This window comes from Acomys minous (assembly GCF_964271855.1).
Source record: "Acomys minous genome assembly, chromosome: 5".
Classification (NCBI taxonomy): Eukaryota; Metazoa; Chordata; class Mammalia; order Rodentia; family Muridae; genus Acomys; species Acomys minous.
The window spans coordinates 45,252,988-45,272,039 of record NC_140494.1 but is presented as its reverse complement, the minus strand read 5'-3'; the positions used below and the strand labels follow the sequence as shown (position 1 = coordinate 45,272,039).

Here is a 19,052-nt window from a genome sequence, read left to right as displayed (position 1 = left end):
GGCCCTGTGCTGGATAGTTTTATGTCACCTTGACGGGAGCTAAAGTCATTGTAGAGGTGGGAGCCTCCATAAGATTAGGTTGCGGACAAACCTATAGAGTATTTTCTTAATTAGTGATTGCTGGGGAGGGCCCAGTGCATTGTGGGTGGGGCTGCCCTAGGCTGGTGGTCCTGGGTCCTATAAAAAAAGAAGGCTGAGCAAGCCATGGGGAACAAGCTAGTGAGCAGTGTTCCTCTATGGCCTTGGCTTCAGTTCCTGCCTCTGGGCTCCTGCCTTGAGTGCTGGCCCTGGCTTCTTTTGATGGCAGATTGTGATGGGAAAGTGCAGGTAAAATAAACCCTTCCCTACCCAAGTTGCTTTGGGTCATGGTGCGTTATCACAGCCATAGAAACCCCAGCTAAGACAGTGGCAGAGCTCTGATTTAGAAGCACTGGCCCAGTTTACCTGCTTGTTTTATTATAGCCCAGCTCACTTAGCATTAGAACTAGGATAGAAGATGAGCTGTGTGCCCCTTTCTGATGGAGAGCTTTATTCACAACTTCACCCAATATCTTATGTAGAGTCACATATATATGATATATATGGCCAAATATATTGCATAGCATTCTTGGAAGTAGCATGATTGCATATTTCCTTCCAAGCTCAGCTTATCCTCCTGAGTCACATAGCATTTTATTTTCCTGCTCTATACCATGGGCTTTCTCTCCATAGCCTGTGGCATACAAGCCAGAACCCTACCTTCAAAATACCCGATGGAAGCAACTTAAAGGGGAAGGATTTGTTTTGACTCATGGTTTAAGGGGACATAGTCCCACAACAGGTAAGGCCTGGCTGTAGGCTCCTGAGTCAGCTGGTCGCATTGGATCCACAGTCAGGAAGCAGCGATGAATGTTGGTATTCAGCATTCCTGTCTCCTTTTTATTCAGCCTAGGAGCGATTCTTCAGGGCTTTTTTGCTTTTTTGCTCATATTCTGGCATGCCCTGAAGACTTGCTTTGGCCTTTGTTAGCTCAGTCTGTGTTTGGTAGTAAAGTTCACAGAAAGCAGTGTACATGTGTCATTGTCCTCGTTCTCTTCCTCCTCTTCTCTCACCTCCCTCCTCACCTGGCCCACCTTGGTTTTGTGAGACAGGTCTCTCTCTTTAGTCCTGCCTGTCTAGGAATTCATTATGTAGGCTATGCTAACGTCAAACTCAGTGATCCTCCTCCCTCTGCCTCTATAGAGTCCTGGGGTTAAAGGCACTCGCCACCTCATCCAGCTGTTTTTCTTCTTTGTAGAGCCTCGCCACTAAACATTTGTTAAAGTAACTTGTCTAGGGGTCCCTGAGTGCATCCAGGTGAATTTTGGTTACTGACTTGGCCAGTTAACATGTGACAAAGCAGAGGCCTCGTCCTCTAGTCTCACTGACGAGCCAAAGCTTCTTCTGATGTGTTAGCTAGTTCTTCTTATGGGCCTCTCCAGAAGGAGTTGTGCAGGTATCACACTCTTTATGGTAACCGATTTTGAGTTTGTTTTTTGTTTTTTTTCCAGAGAGGAGGTGGGCAAGTGGACTAGGTTTAACCCCAGCACTGATGTGTGTGTGTGTGTGTGTGTGTGTGTGTGTGTGTGTATGTAAGTTGATGTCAGGTGCCTTCCTCAATTGTTCTCTTCTATCTTATCAAGGCAGAGCATGTTTCTGAAGCCAGAGTTTGCAATTCTGGCTAGTCTATCTTACCAGGGAGTCCCTGCTACTGTCGGCAGAGGCTGGACGTTACCGGCAGCCACCATACCTGCTTGGATTTTACATAGCTGCTGGGCTCCAAACTGTGGTCACCACACACAGCAGTTAACAATTACATTTGTTTGGTGTTGGGGGTGAGGCATGCCAGAGCACAGCTCTAGAGCCAGGCAATGTGCGGAAGTTGGACTTTTCCTTTCACGGGGTGGGGTGGGGGTCCCCACAGCTGTAACTCAGACCATCAGGCTTGGCACCAAGTGTTTCACCTGTTGAACCATCTTACCTTTCCCTCTCAATGCCACCTGTAAGAGACAGAGTGTCTCCCGTAGCTGCTCTGTGTTGGTAGCGCACCGTGTAGCTTCAGTCAGTCAACACTCAGCTTCAGGGCTTTCCTGTCTCCACCTGCAGCACCCATGATTGCATTTGAGTCAGACCAGGCCGAGAGGGGCGGGGGAAGAGAGGGAGAGAGAAGAGGAGAGGAGAGAGAGAGAAGGAAGAAGAAGAAAGAAGGAGGAGGAGAGGAGACAGTGGGAGAGGAAAGAGAGAGGAGATATATATATATATAGAGAGAGAGAGGGGGGGGAGGGGAGAGGGGAGAGGGGAGAGAGGAGAGAGAGGAGAGAGGCTTCTCCAAATTAGAGACTGGAGCAGAAAGCCTAGTGCTGTTGTACATGTGGCCTGAGAGATTTTGATTATTTTGACTTTGACACAACAATTTTCCCTGGGTTGGTTTTTGAAAATAGAAATTACTATTGGATGTAGTTTTTTTTTTTTTTAATGTAGTTTTTGTTTCTGCAAAAGTCACTTAGGTTTAAAGACGGTGAACATGTTGACCCTGAGATGTGGCGGTTTGTCTCTGTCTTTTGGCTGTAGGTTCCTGGCACTGACTCCTTGGAGAGTTTATCATCTCATTTCTGTCATGATTCTTGGCCGTGTCATCATGCAAATCGTCAAGGACATGGTTTTGTCCAGGACGAGAGGTAAGGACACTCATTTAACGTTTATGCATTTTATTTCTAGAACCTAAATGTCTAATGTTTGTGCAGACCTACTAATCTTTTGAACATGATGATTATGTAGACAATGTCTTTTAACCCCTCCCCCCTACCCCCACCCCATTTTCTTTACCTCTCTTTTCCCCCCACCCCTCCCTCCCTTTCCTCTGGGTTTTTTGAGATGGGGCCTTGCTCTGTACCTGGGTTGACCTGGAACTCTGCTCTTGTTTCAGCTTGCTGAGTGCTCGTATTATAGACATGAGTCACCATATTGTCTGGGTTTGTTATTTTCAAACACACACACACACACACACACACACACACACACACACACACACACACATCACTGCTGGGATTAAACCCAGGGCCTTGCACGTGTTATACAGTGTATCACTGAACTATACCCGAACTTCTAATGTATTTGAGAGCAGGTAAGAGGTCTGTGTGTGCTGAGCTCTCTCTTGGTTTTTTAGCTACTTCACAAACCAGGGTGATATTTAAGTAGGCTGCTGTGCGAATAGCAGTTGAATATTTACTAATTTATGTATAGTTTGCTTCAGTGAAGGAAAGCAACGAGCTTACAAGTCACTGGTAGCTACATAACATTTTGAATGATTATGATGTTGAAGCAAGATCAGCTGTAAACATTACACTTTTTTGTACATTTTTGAACATTGCTTGGATTTGTTAAAGGCTATGTACTGTATTAAAAACCCAAGCGAAGCTTCTCCATGCAAGTCCACGCCTCTTTGGCTAATGTTTGAACTAGTTTTGACTTGCAAAAATCCCCCAAGTCAAAATATAATGAACCCAAGGAGTAGACATGTGATAAGATTGGTTAAAACCACAAAGAAGTGGCCAGTGCCTCTTGGGTCCATGTGGACCGCTGTGCGTAAGAACTGAACTGTCCAGAGGCCCATCATGGGACTATGTTAGGAAACAGGCACCATCTGTCAAACAAGACTTGAGGCCTGGACTGAAAGTTACTGTGTGTGTTCCATGGGTTGGCTTTAAAGCTGGCTCATGTTTAAGTCTGTCCAGGTCCTAAACCAAACTACCATGGAAACAATTCTTAGAAAGATTGTTTTAGATTAGCATGCTCAGGTGTGGAGGTAACTCCGTCGTGCCTAGCTTTTCTGGGAAGGAAAACAAATTCAGTTTTGTCTAGTTCAGGCATTTCATGGATGCATAGATCACATATATCCCTTTCTCCTTCCCTCTTGTACCCTGCCCCCCTTTTTTGGAGAATAGATGCCCAGTTCCCTCACTTTCAACCCCCAATAGCATTTGCTGTTGTATCTCAGTTTCACTGAGGTTTTCTGGGGTCAATACCACACACCTCAGGTTCTGTGGAGAGGTTGGTTAGGCCGAGAAGCCCTGCATTTCTGCCTTGATTCACAGCCTGAAGAGGAAGGCGCTTTTGTCTTGAATGTACTTTGGAACAGACGCTTCCCTCAGGAGAATGAAAGAGGATGCAGCTATTTCTAAATGTGCTCAGCAGCCTTTAAGGCAAGTTGGCAGCCCAGGGAGCTACACACCATAGTATTTCCTATTATAAGTTCACGTTGGCTGTCACCTGGGTGTGAGTTGAAAGAACAGACAAATGAGGAGAAGGCGAGCTGAAGGACTTGGCTTCTGAGTGCGGGTCAGGACTGGGCTGTTTGGAAGGTCCCTCAAGCTCCAGTGCTCAGAACCTACCAAGCCTTCAGTTTTCACTTCAACCAGCTATTTGGGTAGTGAGAGAGTGGAGAAATTATTTATTTGCACATAATGCCCTTGAAAGGCCTGTACGTGGGGAAGCTGCCCTTGAAAACACTGAGGAGGTGGAGCCCAAGTCTGCCAGCCTAAAGCGCCCCCTGATTCTTCACTCAGGGTTGACAGAGCAGGTCTGTAATCTCAGTTAAGGCTAAGGCTGCAGGGGATCAGTAGTTTGAGGCCTCCTGGGCTAGGGAGGAAGTACAAAGCCACAACAGGGCTGCTGGTTGAGATCCTGTCTTAAAATAAAAAGAGGATGTTTCTCAGTAGCACAGTGCTCTACCACACACACAGGCCTTAGGTCTCATCCCTAGTAGTGCAAAAAGATAGCAAGGGTAACATGAGGGAAGAAAGAATAATTCCTGAGCTTGTTAAGATATGTTCCTAGCTATAAGGTAGCTGCAGGACAGGTGGTTTCGTGTGGCTGCTGTAATGGATTACCACACACTTGGTGGCTGGGTACTTTTCTCATAGTTTGGAAGCCCTCAGTTCAAAGGTCGCATCAGCGGGTCTGAATTCATCCTGGAGGCTCTAGGGATGGACCCATCCCTGTCTCTTCCTGACTTTGGTTGATGCTGTTGCTCCTTGGCTTGTAACTGCATGATCACAGCCCTGCCTCTGTGGTCACTTCAGCTTCTCTTGAGCTTGCTTCAGACCTCCCTCCGAGCTCTCTGCAGAGGGCACGTGTGATTGTAATTGGTGCCCCCTTGGGTGAACTAGGGTGATCTTCTCTAGTCTCAATATGGCGGCACCTGCGATGGCACCCCTTTTCTCTATGAAGCAACATTCACAGATACCTCTCCTGCTCTAGGGACGGAACCACTTCATCCTGTAACAGCAGAGAACCCATTCCTTTTTTTAAAAAAATATTTTATTAATTTATTCATATTACATCTAAATTGTTAGCCCATCCCTTGTATCCTCCCATTCCTCTCTTCCTCCCGCTTCCCCCCTACTCCCCCCTCCCATGACTGTGACTGAGGGGGATCTCCTCCCCCTGTATATGCTCATAGGTATCGAGTCTCTTCTTGGTGATCTGTTATCCTTCCTCTGAGTGCCACCAGGCCTCCTCCTCAAGGGGACGTGGTCAAAAATGAGGGACCAGAGTTTGTATGAAAGTCAGACATCACTCTCCACTCAACGGTGGAGAATGTCCTGTCCATCGGCTAGTTCTGAGAGAACCCATTCTTACACCACAGATTGGAATTCAGTTCAGGTGAAGGGCTACAGTGAGTGACAGCCTATAACCCGCCTGTCTCCCCTGTTCATCTGACAGGACATCTGGAGCTCTGTCTTCTCATCGGCCAGGCTATGTTAAGTGTCTTTTTGTGCCGAGGCTGGTTCTAAGCACCAGCCTCTAATGGGGATGGAAACATGCTGGCCTCTGCCCTCACCTCCTCCTCACCCAGGCCTCTGCAAAAGGCCCATCTTTCTCTCAGGCTTTTTTACTGAATAGTATTGTTCTGAACACAGCATTTCTATGCATGAAAAAAGAAAAAAAGAAAAAGAAAAATATGGGCTTCCTTCCCCAGTCATTGGCTGGAGAGACCCCCCGGGGGCCTTCTTTGTCCTTACTGATCTTTTAGGACAAAGACCCAATTGAGCTCCGTAAATTGCTGGCTGGATATGGCAGCAGGCTTTGCAGCCCAACACAGTGCTGGCTGCAGTAGGCTGCTCTCAGGGAGATATAGACTTCATGGAGAAGCAGCTGTGGCATCGCTATACCTCCCATCAGAACTGTCTGTGACTCTCAGATGCCCCCACTTATGGTGCTGGTGAAGCCTTGGTCAGCAGAGCTGTCTGGGACCGTGTGTCTCCTTCCCTCCTTTAGCTGCCCACTTTCCACATTCTTGGCTAAACATATGAGCTTTGCTGGTTATGAGCATAGTTGTATAGCCTTCTCCCAAGTATTTTTTTTTCCTCCACTACACTTCCCATGTTTTAAGTGCACATCCTTAAGTGCACATTTCTGAGTAGCTTCTTGTGAAGTTTCTCATCTTAGGAGACAGGAGCTCGGTACCCACTGAGAATCAAGCAAAGCTCACCCTCTTCTCCTCTCTCCTCCCCATCCATCCCTCCGACACACCCTTGACACTTCATGTGAAACAAATGGAGAAAGGGGAGCAGAGATGCAGTCGTGAGAGTCAGTTTTTCTCACAGGTACCTAGGCGTTTGTAACCTCCAGTTGCAAGAGAGTCCTCTGCTGTAGGCCTCAGAAGTGTGTACCCCTGTATTTCTGATTATGCTTCTGCACCTCTGTGCTCACTCACAGGTTCTGAGGCCATCTTCTGATGTGGATTATGTTCCTCCCATATCCGCAGCTTGGCTATAAACACTTTCTCCTCTAGGCTCACACTAACTAGGGTCACCCATCTCCACCTCAGACTCTAAGGTCTTCGGGCACTACCTGAGAGGAAGGAGGGTCCAGTTAGGTGTCCCCATGTCTGCCCGCAGCCATGTGGCAGGGGGTAGTTCTGTGACCACTGTGTCTTTCTGTCTTCCCTCCTGTGGATCCACACTATTTATGCCACCGCTCAGCAGCCTCTGGGTCATTGAGATTAGACCTATTTGAGGTCAGGCCCATGATCTCTAGTCCTGTACCTGCTCTACCATTACTGCTATTCTGTTTTGGTTTATCTCAGGCCTGGATTCAGTAGTCTTTGTGGCAGCCACTTGTCCTAGGTTAGCCTGCAGAAGCACTGTCAAGTCTCCACATGCAAAGCCCGTACCCAGCATGCTCTGCTCAGCCTCTAGGTCTCTGCCCCTGTGGAATCCACTATTAGTTTACTCTTTTCTCTCTCTAGCCCTTTGCTTCTTGTGCTGTGCTTGGACCCCATCTTTGTCAGAACTTCTTCCCTCTGCACAGTCCCCCACCGGATCTATGCTCAGTGGGGGCTGTAGTTTCAAACCTTCGCAGTTCTCCTGTCCCTCAACTGTAATCATTTCTCCAGTTCTTAACCTTAGATGCACATCTCATGCCAGGATCTCCTTTCTCCACTGTTGGCTCCCAGAGTCATTGGAGAAACACTGTGAAGATGTGAGTTAGACAAGTACGAGATGAGGGTAGAACAGCATGGTTTCTATCCATATCTCTCTCTCTCTCTCTCTCTCTCTCCCTCTCTAATCGAGTCCACAGCACTCCTCATAGCCCCCTTGTCTTAAGTTGACTTCATTTTTACTGCTCTTCAACTCTAGAAGGTTTGAGTCACGGACAGGAGACACAGTTGTTTCAGATGCCTAAAAGGAGCAGAAGTCTAGTATCCTAACGTGACCTGAGGAACATTCGGTCCATATGCTTATGCAACCAAGGCACTGAAGGAAACCAGATTAATTGAATAATCCCAATTCTCCAAGGGTTTGTAAACTAAGAGTCTTGAGCAATTTTTTTTCCTAGCAGTATATGTTAAGAATAATTTGATAGGGAATGTTCATCTGGTAGGGGATAGTCAAGAACACACAGGACACACTACCTTTGACCTTTGGTTCGGTGGAAAGTGCAGAAAATGTCTCCTGGTTGTTTCTTCCTGAGCTTGAGGATGAGGATGATGAGGATGAGGATGATGAGGATGAGGATGATGATGTACCTATCATCTATCTTCATCATTATTATCAACTACTTTCTTGTTGTTGTTTTTTCTTGGGAGCTTAGATACAAGTTTAACCTATCTGAAGACTGCACCAGTACCACTTACGTTAGTCCTGCTTGGCAGTCCTGTCTGTCCTTTCTGAAGTATGGTGCTTGGCACCTCTTGTCATGTCCTACCGGTTCTTTGACAGTACTTTTTCTTAAGTGCCTCCTTCTGTTTTCTGCCCCACAGGCAGGGACTGTGCTCCCGAGAGCCCTGCCTTTATGATATTTAAGTGTTTTTTGACTATCGCCTGCTCCCATTCATGGTAATCAACATAGGCGCTGTGCTGACAGTGTCTAGCATGTAAGAGACATCAACATTCTTCTTGGAGAAGCTTGGGCTATTTCTTTTTTCTTTTTTCTTTTTTTTCTTTTGCTTGGGCTATTTCTAAGCTGGCAGATGCCCTTGGAGAGTGACTTCTTGCTCAAGTTTCACATTTCATTTCTTTTTGCAGGTGCGCAGCTGTGGAGAAGCCTCAGTGAAAGGTAAGGGACTTCTCCTCCAGTGACGTGGCTCGTGGATGGCAGGATGGTGGGGTGGGCAGGTGACTTGAGCTGTAATCCTCAGCATTTGGCCTTGCACAATGCTGTCTTTAACAGTGTAAAAGGTTAAAAAAAAAAAGGGAACAACCTATAGGTTAAAATATATGGTGACAAGCAGCTCCCTGGAGGTAGAGGAAGGCACACTGTGCTCATGGGAGCCATGTGGGCTTACTAACTTTAACCAACTCTAACTCTAACTGTCACCCTCGTCCTTGGCAGTGGCTGGACATTGTCCCCCACTGTCCTTTGGTGCAACAGCTGAGATACTCAGATTACTTGGTAAGGCTTAGTTTTCCCTCTTGCAGTATCTGTTTTCAGTCTGGGCTTGATCTCAGCATGAGCCTGGCTTCCTGTCTGTCAGGCTTTCTTCACTTTGGGTAAAGTGTTCACCATCCATCTCGGTAGTGGTGGTCACATGTACCCACAAGCGTGTGCACAATCCTTCAGATGTCTGAGGACAGTTTGTAGACTCTTCAAGTGTTTGCACTGTAGCAGTTCACCATGCCAAAGCCAGGCTTGAAGTTTCAACAGCATCAATAGTGATTGGGAACTTGACTCGGATGCCATGTCATGTCGGCAGAGGTGCCCAGAATAGTCGTTTATGCAGATATGTTTCCAGGTGAGCACGCTCTGAGAAAAGCTCTTTTTTCGCCTATTGGACAACTGTAAACTGTGTGCAGGATTTACACAGAGGTTGCTGTCAGCTGGACTGAGCTAACAACCCTTATGACACCTTCTAAGGACTAGGTTAGACCCACTCGAGAGTCTTAATATTATCTTTTAATTTCTGAAAAATTATGTGATTTAATGAAACCCCCTGTTAACAAATGGCGATGCTTACACTCTACTCTTTTCTGCACTTATGCCTTCTTTTTAAAAATAAAATGCTCTACTGAGTTTATCTCAGTAGATACAGTAGGGAGAGGAAACTTCATGTCATTCCAATAGTTTTATTTTCTGTTTGTTTTTTCAAGACAGGATTTCTCTGTATAGCCTTGGCTATCCTGGACTTGCTTTGTAGACCAGGCTGGCCTAGAACTCTCATTGATCTGCCTGCCTCTGTCTCGCAAGTGCTGGGATTAAAGGCGTGCACAACCATGCCCGGTTCAAATAGTTTTTTTTTTTTACCTGATTCTTTAATAGTTTGTTCATTATCACCCACAAGTCACTTTATTGTTCAGTATTGAGTTATTTAAGGTTTAGTTTGTTGGTATGAAAGTTGTAGAATTGAGACTGACAAGGTGCCTGGGGGATTTCTGACAGGTCTTCTGGGACCTCCAGGAACTTTTAGCACGGAGCTGTCTGTAGGAGGCAGTGGTGGCCCTTGGATTCAGCTGCAGCTGGGCCAGGCACCAAACAGACTCACCTTGAGGCAGAGCACAGGCCATCCTAGCCAGCAGGGCTAAGCAGGAGTCCTGGGGGTTTGCCCCTGCATGGCCAAATCACAGGTTCCCCTTCATAGTCTGTGTGTTTTTTCCTCCTCTCATCCATGAGGAGCAGAAGCATGGGCACTGACATTTGGCCTTGGCATAAAATGTGCTTTTGTTCCAGCAGCTTCCAGATAACTCCCACTCCACAACTTCTCTTGCCACTCCATATTTTGAGGGACAGGGAGAGAATGTTTGACCATTAAGTCCAAGTTGTGATGTTCCACCCAGCTCATAGTGAGTCAGAGGATTAAAGCGGATGCTAGGACATTAAATTCTGAGCACATCGTTTCTCTTAAAGAATGAAATTTTACCTAGTGTCTCTAAGTTGCCATTTCCTCTGACAAATGGAACATAGTTTATGTGTGTGTGTATGTGTGTGTCTGTGTGCATGTATGTTTGTGTGTGTGTGTGTGTTGCAAGGAATTGAATCCAGGGCCTTTTGTGTGATAAGCAAGTGTTCTACCACTGAGCAACATCACCCGCCTGAGAAAAGTTATTTTAAATGTAAGTATAACTCTTGCTGCTATATAAACTATAGGCAGGATGGCAGATCAAAATCCTGAGCAGAAAGTTGGTTGCTTAAATGTGTAATCTCTCCCAAGAACAGTAATCTCAAATTGCATGTGTTAAACTCTCAGACTTCACAGCTTTAACTTTTTTTTCTTCATAGAGCTTCTTTGTTCCCTCTGCATTGTAACCCTGGACCCTCCACAAATAAGTGTGGCACCTTGCTCTGTAGACGTGTTCATTGAGGGTGACTATGAGTTTTAAAGGAGTATTTCCTATCTCCAGTGAAAGTTACATTTGGTTGGGTTAAGTGGAGGAAAAAAATTTTCTTTTTCAGAAAATAGAGTCCCTCAGCCCAAAATGTGCCTGCATAAACCTATTTTGGCTGATGGCACCCAGGCCAGCCTGGGAGCTGAGCTCCACAAACTGAAAGCCTGTCTTCTGCCAAAGTGAGAATTCCAATGGGCCTTTTATGCCTTAAGGGAAAAAAAAAAGCCGAGCACAATTCTGTAGTTATCTATTGTCCAGTGGGGACTCAAAGCCCCTTTCTTCTTCTCCTGACAAAAGAAGGGACCTATTCATAGACAGAACAAATCCTCCCAGGGCTGCTGGGCTGGGTCTCCGGGTCATGCACAGGGCTCTCTTAAGATTCCAGCCAAGAAAGTTGGATCGTCCAAGTTGCAGTTTGATTCCGAGACTCATCAAAGTCAACTACAAAAGGGCACTCAGTTGTGACGTCATCCTGGAGGACATGACATGGAGGGCTAGGTTCATTGTCTCTCACCACCAGTGGGATACTTACATAGAAACTGTTTAACGTGTCCCGTGTGCCATATTTTAAGCTCCACGCTCGTCTCTGGGGGAGCCTGTGAGCTCAGAGTGGAAGTCAGAGGCCCTGGAGATGGGTGTAGGTCTTTGCAACAGCAATAAAATTGTTTTTTTTTTAAAAAAAATAATTATTAAAAATAAAACTCAGAGTATTAAAAACAAGATGAGGGCTGGGGATGTGGCTCAGCTGGTAAAGTGTTTGTCTAGGGTACATGAAGCCATTCAGTCCCCAGCACCTCACAAAAACAGTGTGGTGCCACATGCCTGTAATCCCTGTTCTTGGGAGGTAGAAGCAGCTGAATCATCAGTTCAAGGTTATCCTGGGCTACGTAGTGTGTTGGAGTCCAGCCTGGGATATATGACACACTCAATGCAATATTATAATTGTGCTTCTGTACCTAGCTGAAGTTCACTTAAGTTTCTGTGCTACATAATACTCCATCGTATGCATACACTGCGACCTCTTAACCCCGTCTGTTTGTGCTGGCCATAGTCTCCACAAAGTCTCTTACTTTGTGCTCAAAGTACTCAAACTTACTGCATTGCAGTGCAAAAGCGTGAAGGGAAAAGGGGAAAGCCGGGCGCATAACGTGAGCAGCTTCTGAACTGAGGAAGCCGCGTTCATGGAAAGGTGTGTGAAATGGGCACTGGTTTCTGGGCCCAGACATAATTTAGAAACATCGCAAGCCTACTGGAAAGTTTTCTTTAGTGCTTAGTGTGTGTTGAGTGTGCTCGGCGGGGCTTCACTGCTGGTGTCCACTAGGGGGCGTGTAGGAGGCGGGGCCTCTCAGCTCTGGGAAGCCCAGAACCCATTTGCTAGGGAAATGAAGGCATCCGCTCCAAAGTGGGGGTGGGGGTTGGGGGGGTTAATACCTAGGCATTTGGGCAAGACAAACACATTTGTTCTTGTACTTGGGATGCACATTTGCATGTATATGCAATGGGGAGAAGAGTAAAAATGAGCCTAGACCGAGGGAGAAGCGATAGAAAAGTGTGACAAAACATATACCTATGCAGCGTAAGACAGACCGGGCGAGGAGGATGCTGGAAAATGAGTGTCACACACTAAGGACAGATGGTTGTAACACTTAGTTTTAAAAGCTAATGGCGTGTGAGAGGGGAAGAACTCGGAGGCACTTTGAGTTCTGGGCCGTTTTGCTAGTGTTTCTACCCACAGTCAGAATCTTTGGAATAGCTCTACTGTTGGTCTAAGAAGTCTTTTCTTCATCCCTCCCCACAAATCTTCCGTCTGAGTCAAAATACGTAGAGACTGTCTTCTCCCTCCCGCCCCAGAACCTCATATAAAGTCAAATTACAAACTCCAGAAGATAGCTTTATTTTTAAGCAATTGTGTGGAAAGCAGATGGACAAATTGGTGATTCATTGATTCTGGGTATAAAATAATATGCGAGTCCGCAGTGCTGTGAGATGTTTCCAGAACCTTGATGTGCGTAGAGTGGGCCAGGTAATGCTGCTGTCCCCGCTATGTCCATATTCCAGTCTCTCCCTGCGTCTGTCACCTTACGTGGCCATAGGGACTCTGCAGATGTGGGCTGTGGACGTTTCCTGGGTTATGCACATGGACACAGCAGGGTCACGACAGGGCCCGGTCCAGAGCAGGGCAGGACTGAGGAGGAGAGGACATGCTGCTGGTGGGCCAGGAGGTGAAGGGAGGGAGTCAGGAGTGCATGTAACTCCAAAAAGCTGGAAGAGGAAGGCCGTAGGCTCCGGAGGGGGAGATGCTGTCAGGGCACAGCTGTAAGACTATGCTTGTGACAAGCTTTAAGCCATAAGCCTGTAGCAGTTTGTCATAGCAACAATAGGGAGCTAAAGGAATATTTGCTGTGATGTGAAAGAACCAGTCTTTACTGGAAATTGTCAAGGGCAAGGTGGTCAGGCCCCGCCTCCATCCACCAAAGCAGTGCACTTCTACCGGGTTTCTGAGTAGCTGCATCCTGCTGCAGTTTGACCCAATTTGTCCACGAGCAGTGCCCTGAAGCAGGAGTGTAGTGGTCGGTGGGCCAGGAAGATGAAAGTTGAGAAGCCATCCATCTAAGAGTGTGCCTAAGAGGATGTTGCCACTGGGCCTGAGGGAAAAGGAGGATTGAAAAAGGAACTAGTGTGGTCAGGAGGGTCCCGAGTAATACGACCATGCCATGCCGGAAGCTAGGATGGAGCATTGCTTGGTGGTGGCAGCCATCTGTGTCCTGAGAGCCAAGAGGAAAGCACCGGGAGAGACATTTGTGAATGGCTTTCTGTGAGTTTCACTTCTGTCTCAAGGGGGTTATAGAGGAAGCTCTTAGGACTGAAAGCAAACGCAGGGCCTTACACATAGTAGGAAGGCTGAGAAAATAGAGATAGATGTGATGAGCTGCATCTCGGGAAATGGTGGTGGGGGGTGAGTGGAGCGAGGCTAAGTAGTGACCGGAGAAACACTGGCGTTGCTGTATGGTTCCAGAATGTTCTCATTCCCCTCAAAGGGAACCTCACAACCATCAGGTGATGGTTTCCACTTCCCCCTTCCCCTAGCTCTGGACATCCACAGTCGGCCTGCTTTTTATGTATTTGCCTTTATATAGCCACACAACAACCTATGTCCTTTGTTAACTTTGGCTTCTTTTGCTCAGCACGGTTACTTCAGGATTCACCCACAATAAGCCCTTTACCATACCTTATTCCTTCCCACAGCTGAGTAATATCTCACTGCCTGTGTACACCACATTTTTCTCTGGCTATTTTCTTTTCTTTTCTTTCTTTCTTTCTTTCTTTTTTTTTTTTTTTCTTTTTGGTCCGTTAAGTCAGGCTTCCTCTTAAATCCCCTTTTTAATAGTGGTAGTGAGTTCGCAAGGGAAGGGAAGTACAGGGTGAGTCTTGTTAGAGGCCTGAGGGAGGGAGGAGCAGGTGTGGTGTACCCTGACTGGGAACATTGCTCTGTAGCTCACGTGCTGGTCATCCGTCACTGGGAAGGCTATTCTTACTTGTGCCTGCTTTTAATACCTGGACAACTGGGAGAGAACTTATAATCCTGCGGCCATTTGGCTTCTATTCTTCCAGAGTATTTTTAAACTAAAACATTCAGAGGCTCCTCATGTCACTGGGAACACAAGCAGCACCCTCTGTATGCTCTTCTCTTCTCCTGGACTACAGCTTTAGATTTCGAATAGTATTTTGAATCTCTCTCTCTCTCTCTCTCTCTCTCTCTCTCTCTCTCTCTCTCTCACACACACACACACACACACACACACACCTTAACAACAACAATAACCTTTCCTGTGGTATTTTCCTTATTTTTAGTCGATGACTATCTTTATTTAAATGAGCTAGGTATTTTCACTCATGACTCTAGAGCCATCTGCTATGGAAAGAAAACAGTTGTTTCCTAAAACGTACCAAGCTAAACAACCTCCACTCAGATGTGGACATTTCATTTCAATAAGTTGCACATGTAAATATTTACCCCACTCTGGCTAAGACGTTTAAGGAGCTCTTAAAGAATGTACTGTGCTCAGTATATAATGAACGCTGTGTAATTGAGGGGAATTTAATTTTTTAATTTATTTTTTTATTTTATGTATATGAGTGTTCATCTGCATACTTGTATGTGCATCACATGCATGCAGTGCCCTTAGGGAACGGGCTGGGTGGTAAAGAGAGGAGTCAGAGCCCCTGGAACTGGAGTTAGAGGTGGTTGTGAGCTACCATGTGGTGCTAGGAACTGAACCCTCATCCTTTGCAAGAACAGAAAGTGTTCTCAGCCTTTAGCCTCTGAGCCATCACTCCGTCCCTAAAGAGAGGTTTTTTGTTTCTGTTTTTATTCATTCAGATTACAACTCAATTGTTATCCAATCACTTGTATCCTCCTCTTCTTCCCTCCCTCCCACCCCTACCCTATTCTCCTCCCCTAGGTCCATGACCAAGGTCCCCCTATTCCCATCCACGCCCACTTTATGGTCACAGGCTATCGAGTCTCATCGTCAAGAGAGTTTTAAGCAGAATTAAAACTTGGATTTTAAAATTGAATGCTGGCTCTGAAATGAATTTGGGATTAAAAATAAGATGATGACCTCAGGTCCTTCCTTATAAGCCAAGAGGGAAAAGCTTGGCGTTTTCATTGTTGTGATAACATCGTGGAGAAAAGTTAAAGGGGGATTTGTTTGAGCTTACAGTACGGATGCTTCAGAGCCTGGGCCCTTGGTTTTGCTGTGTCTGCTCCTTTGCATAATGAGCTGGGATATCATAGTGGGGAACATGTGTTGGAGCAAAGCAGCTCATCTAACGATGGACAGGAGAAAATGAGGAGGAACAGACTAGACCAGTGACAAACTATGCCTTTCACGGGCATAGTTCCCCCCAGGACCTGCTAGTCATATAGTTATCTGTGTTCTTACTCATGTATTGATCTATAGATGCAGTTGGTACCCTCACAGTTTTCTCTCAGTCATACCACCAGATGGGGACCAAGCCTTCAACATGTGAACCGTTTATGGGACATTCCACATGCAATCCATAGCATTTATAAGTGAGTTCTCTGTAAGTGATCAGATCACACCCTTGTGCCCTGACTGGAAGGAGGTAGTGGTGCTGGGTTAAAAAAAATCTGTGTTGTCTTATAATTGGACACTAGCCCAAGAGGCATGTCTCATGAAAGTCTTCACTTACCAGGAGATTGGGATATATGTGAGGACATCCTATTGGGACTCTAGGTGAGAGGAGTATGAGAGAATGGGGAAATAGAAGGATCCAGAGGGTCCTAGAAACCTACAAGAAGAACATTCATGATGGGCGGATTTGGGCCCAGGGGTTCTGCTCAAACTACTGCACCAATCAAGGACGAACCCCTACTCAGATCTAGCCAATGGACAGCACAGTCTCCACAGTTGAGTGGAGAACAGGGACTGACTCTGACACGAACTCTGGTGCCCCATATTCGACCATGTCCCCTTGGTGGGGAGGCCTGGTGGCACTCAGAGGAAGGATAAGCAGGCTACCAAGATGAGACTTGATATCAGGGAGAAGGTCCCCTTGGTCACATACATAGGGGAGGGGGAAAAGGTGAAAGCGGGAGGGAGAGAGGCACTGGAGGATACAAGGGATGAGATAACAATTGAGATGTAATCTGAATAAATTAAAAAAAGAATCTGTGTTGTCTGTATAGGAATAGTGGGCACTAGAAACCAATTATATGTTTGTCTTTGGTCCCTCAGCCAAGGCACAAGAGTTTTCCAATAGTGAAAGAAGACATGACTTGCAATGGATAAGAACCTCTTGCTGACCATAATACGGGGTTCATATGTAATCAACAGAAGAAAGACAGTTATAAATTCCAGAGAAAGCCTTGTACCATTTCTGCTGCCAATGAATTTTGAGAATAGGAGAAAAAGCTATTCTCTGGTAAGCAAGTGATATCAGGAAACAGAGGAGTCCAGTGAGACGTGGATGAGGCTCAGTGACAGGTGTTCAACTCTGATGCCATGTCAGCAGCACTGTTGGTCTTCCCCTTGGCTTAACGTGACCTGTTGGCTCAGATCCTGTTTCTTGGTTTGGACTGCTATTAAAGAATGCTATGGTCTCGGTGGCTCAGATGGCACCGAGAAATTTATTTCTCACATTGCTGGAAGTTGGCAGTCCAACATTATGGGTTCTTGGTATGATCCCTCCTCTGGGTCTGAGAGCACCATCTTCTCATTGTCAACTCATACAACACAGAGAGAGCGCTCCAGCCCATCACCCCCTTTTAAGGCAGCAGTTTCACAGTGGGGCTCCATTTCATCAGCTCACCCAAACCCACTTAGCTCCAGAAGTTCACTTTGGGGAGCTAGTAAAGTTGCATGTAAGTCTAGGGATTGTAGGTGGTGAGCCTCAGGACTCTCCTTCCCCAACTGCTCATCTCTGTCTTTTTGGATATAGTGAGGGGGAGAAGTGGGATGTGAGGGGTTGATAGAACCCCCAGGAATGCAGAATTAGGGAGTCAGGTCCAAGTCCTGGCCAATCTGAGCCCCTGGGGAGGATCATGATGAAGTGAAAGGTTTGAGGCTCTCACTGCTCCCAAGAGGAGGAGCTATGTCTAATGCCTTCTAGTTCAGTGGTGCTGGTGTTTCACAGCCCCCTCAGACACCAGGGGGTCACCATGTTCTTCCCATCACTTTAGATACCTTACCTTGCTTATTACTGTTGAATCAAGAGACACGGGGATTTGGAGAATTTTTACAAGAGGTATTGTAGATACTTTCGTGTTTACCCTGGAAGATTAAGCCATTTGAATTTCATACTACCTTCACTCAGTTATGCTTTGTTCCTACTTTCATTGCTAACGTTGTAGCCACTAACAACTGTATAATATTGGTGTGGTAGATGCTGGGTAGGGAGAGAGGGTCCTGTGTCAGTCAAGGTCAGCGCGGCAGCCAGTCCTGATCATTTCACTCCTCGTAGCCCTGGAGCCTAAGTGACTCTTCACTCATGTTGAGGGAGGGATCCGAGCACAGCCGACCCATGGCCAGTCACATTCCTGTTCCTGTTACAAAACACTAGGCGCCAACTGTGTTACTCAGCTTTCCTTCACTGTGACACAATACTCGAGAGCATCAGTCTATAAGAAGGGAAGACCTATTTTGGTTTTATGGTCACTTGGCCCTGTTGCTTTCACCCTGTGGCAGTAGGGTCCATCACGGCAGGCGTGAGAGGTGAAGAAAGCTGCTTACCTGACAGTAGATGGGAGTAACTGAAAGAGAGGGGGGAGGCTCAGGGCCTGAATATGCTCTTCAGGAGCATGTCCCCAGGGGCCTAACTTCTTTCAACTCTTTGCCTTCTCCAAAATGTTCTATACTTCTCAGAATGCCATAGGTTGGCAGCCAACTAATACCCGGATACCCGGGACTCCTGGGAGACATTTAGGATCAAAACCAGCCAGTTATACTGGCTCACACCTGTGATGTCACAACTCAGGAGGCTGGATAGGGAAGCTGTGAGTTTGAGGCCAGACTGGGGTACATAGATTCAAAGCACTGCCCGATTTAAAAAAAAAAATCTAGATCATGTAGAAAATCATGCACGTGTATTTGATACATGGTTCTGGGGACTGAGATGTCCAAGGCACAGTTCAGCATCTGCTCAGCACCAGCCGAGGACTGTAACTCCAGACAGCAAAGGCCATGGGAAAAAACAGCAAGTGTGCTGGCCTCAGAGCTGATCCCCTAATGGTGACACTGTTCCTACAATAGTAATGTTAACCTGTGTGGATGGCATAGCCAACTTTAATCCCCTCATGAAGGCCAGGAGATTGTTTCTAACACATAAGCTGGGGGGGGGGGCACATCCAAACCAGAAAACCCAGCTGCTTCCCCCAGTTCAAGTTCTTCTGTGAAGTCCTTTTACCCCGTCTAGATCCCTTCAAAATCTAAAATGGGTCCTGCACCAACTCAAAAGTCAAAGCCCAGAGTCTCTTGTGGCTTAATATGAGTTCAGCTTGTGAGGTGGGGGTCTCTTTAGCTGGCGAACCAAACAAGTGTTCATGTTCTTAGCACAGCAGGGATATTTCATTTTTTTCACGAGGACATGACCTTTCTTGCGAATCATGACCATGGTCACGTTCATGCCACAGTACACATTTATGTAAAATGTTTTTAGTCAAAAAGAGAGTTCTCAATAGTGTTC

General features: G+C 46.4%; 1 protein-coding gene across 2 annotated transcripts in view; it reads left to right on the top strand.

Annotated features, from left to right (window-relative positions):
* The window catches only part of RETREG1 (reticulophagy regulator 1), a 129,976-nt gene that overhangs the window by 41,592 nt on the left and 69,332 nt on the right, over positions 1-19,052 (top strand). The window contains exons 1-3 of one of the 2 annotated variants that reach the window (XM_084781638.1): positions 802-820; positions 2,590-2,696; positions 8,550-8,580. In XM_084781638.1, coding sequence (XP_084637764.1) covers positions 2,636-2,696; positions 8,550-8,580 — 92 coding nt within the window. In that variant the 5' untranslated portion in view covers positions 802-820; positions 2,590-2,635. Of the gene's footprint in view, positions 1-801; positions 821-2,589; positions 2,697-8,549; positions 8,581-19,052 lie in introns of those variants that run through there. The other variant, XM_084781637.1, reaches the window with a different exon arrangement.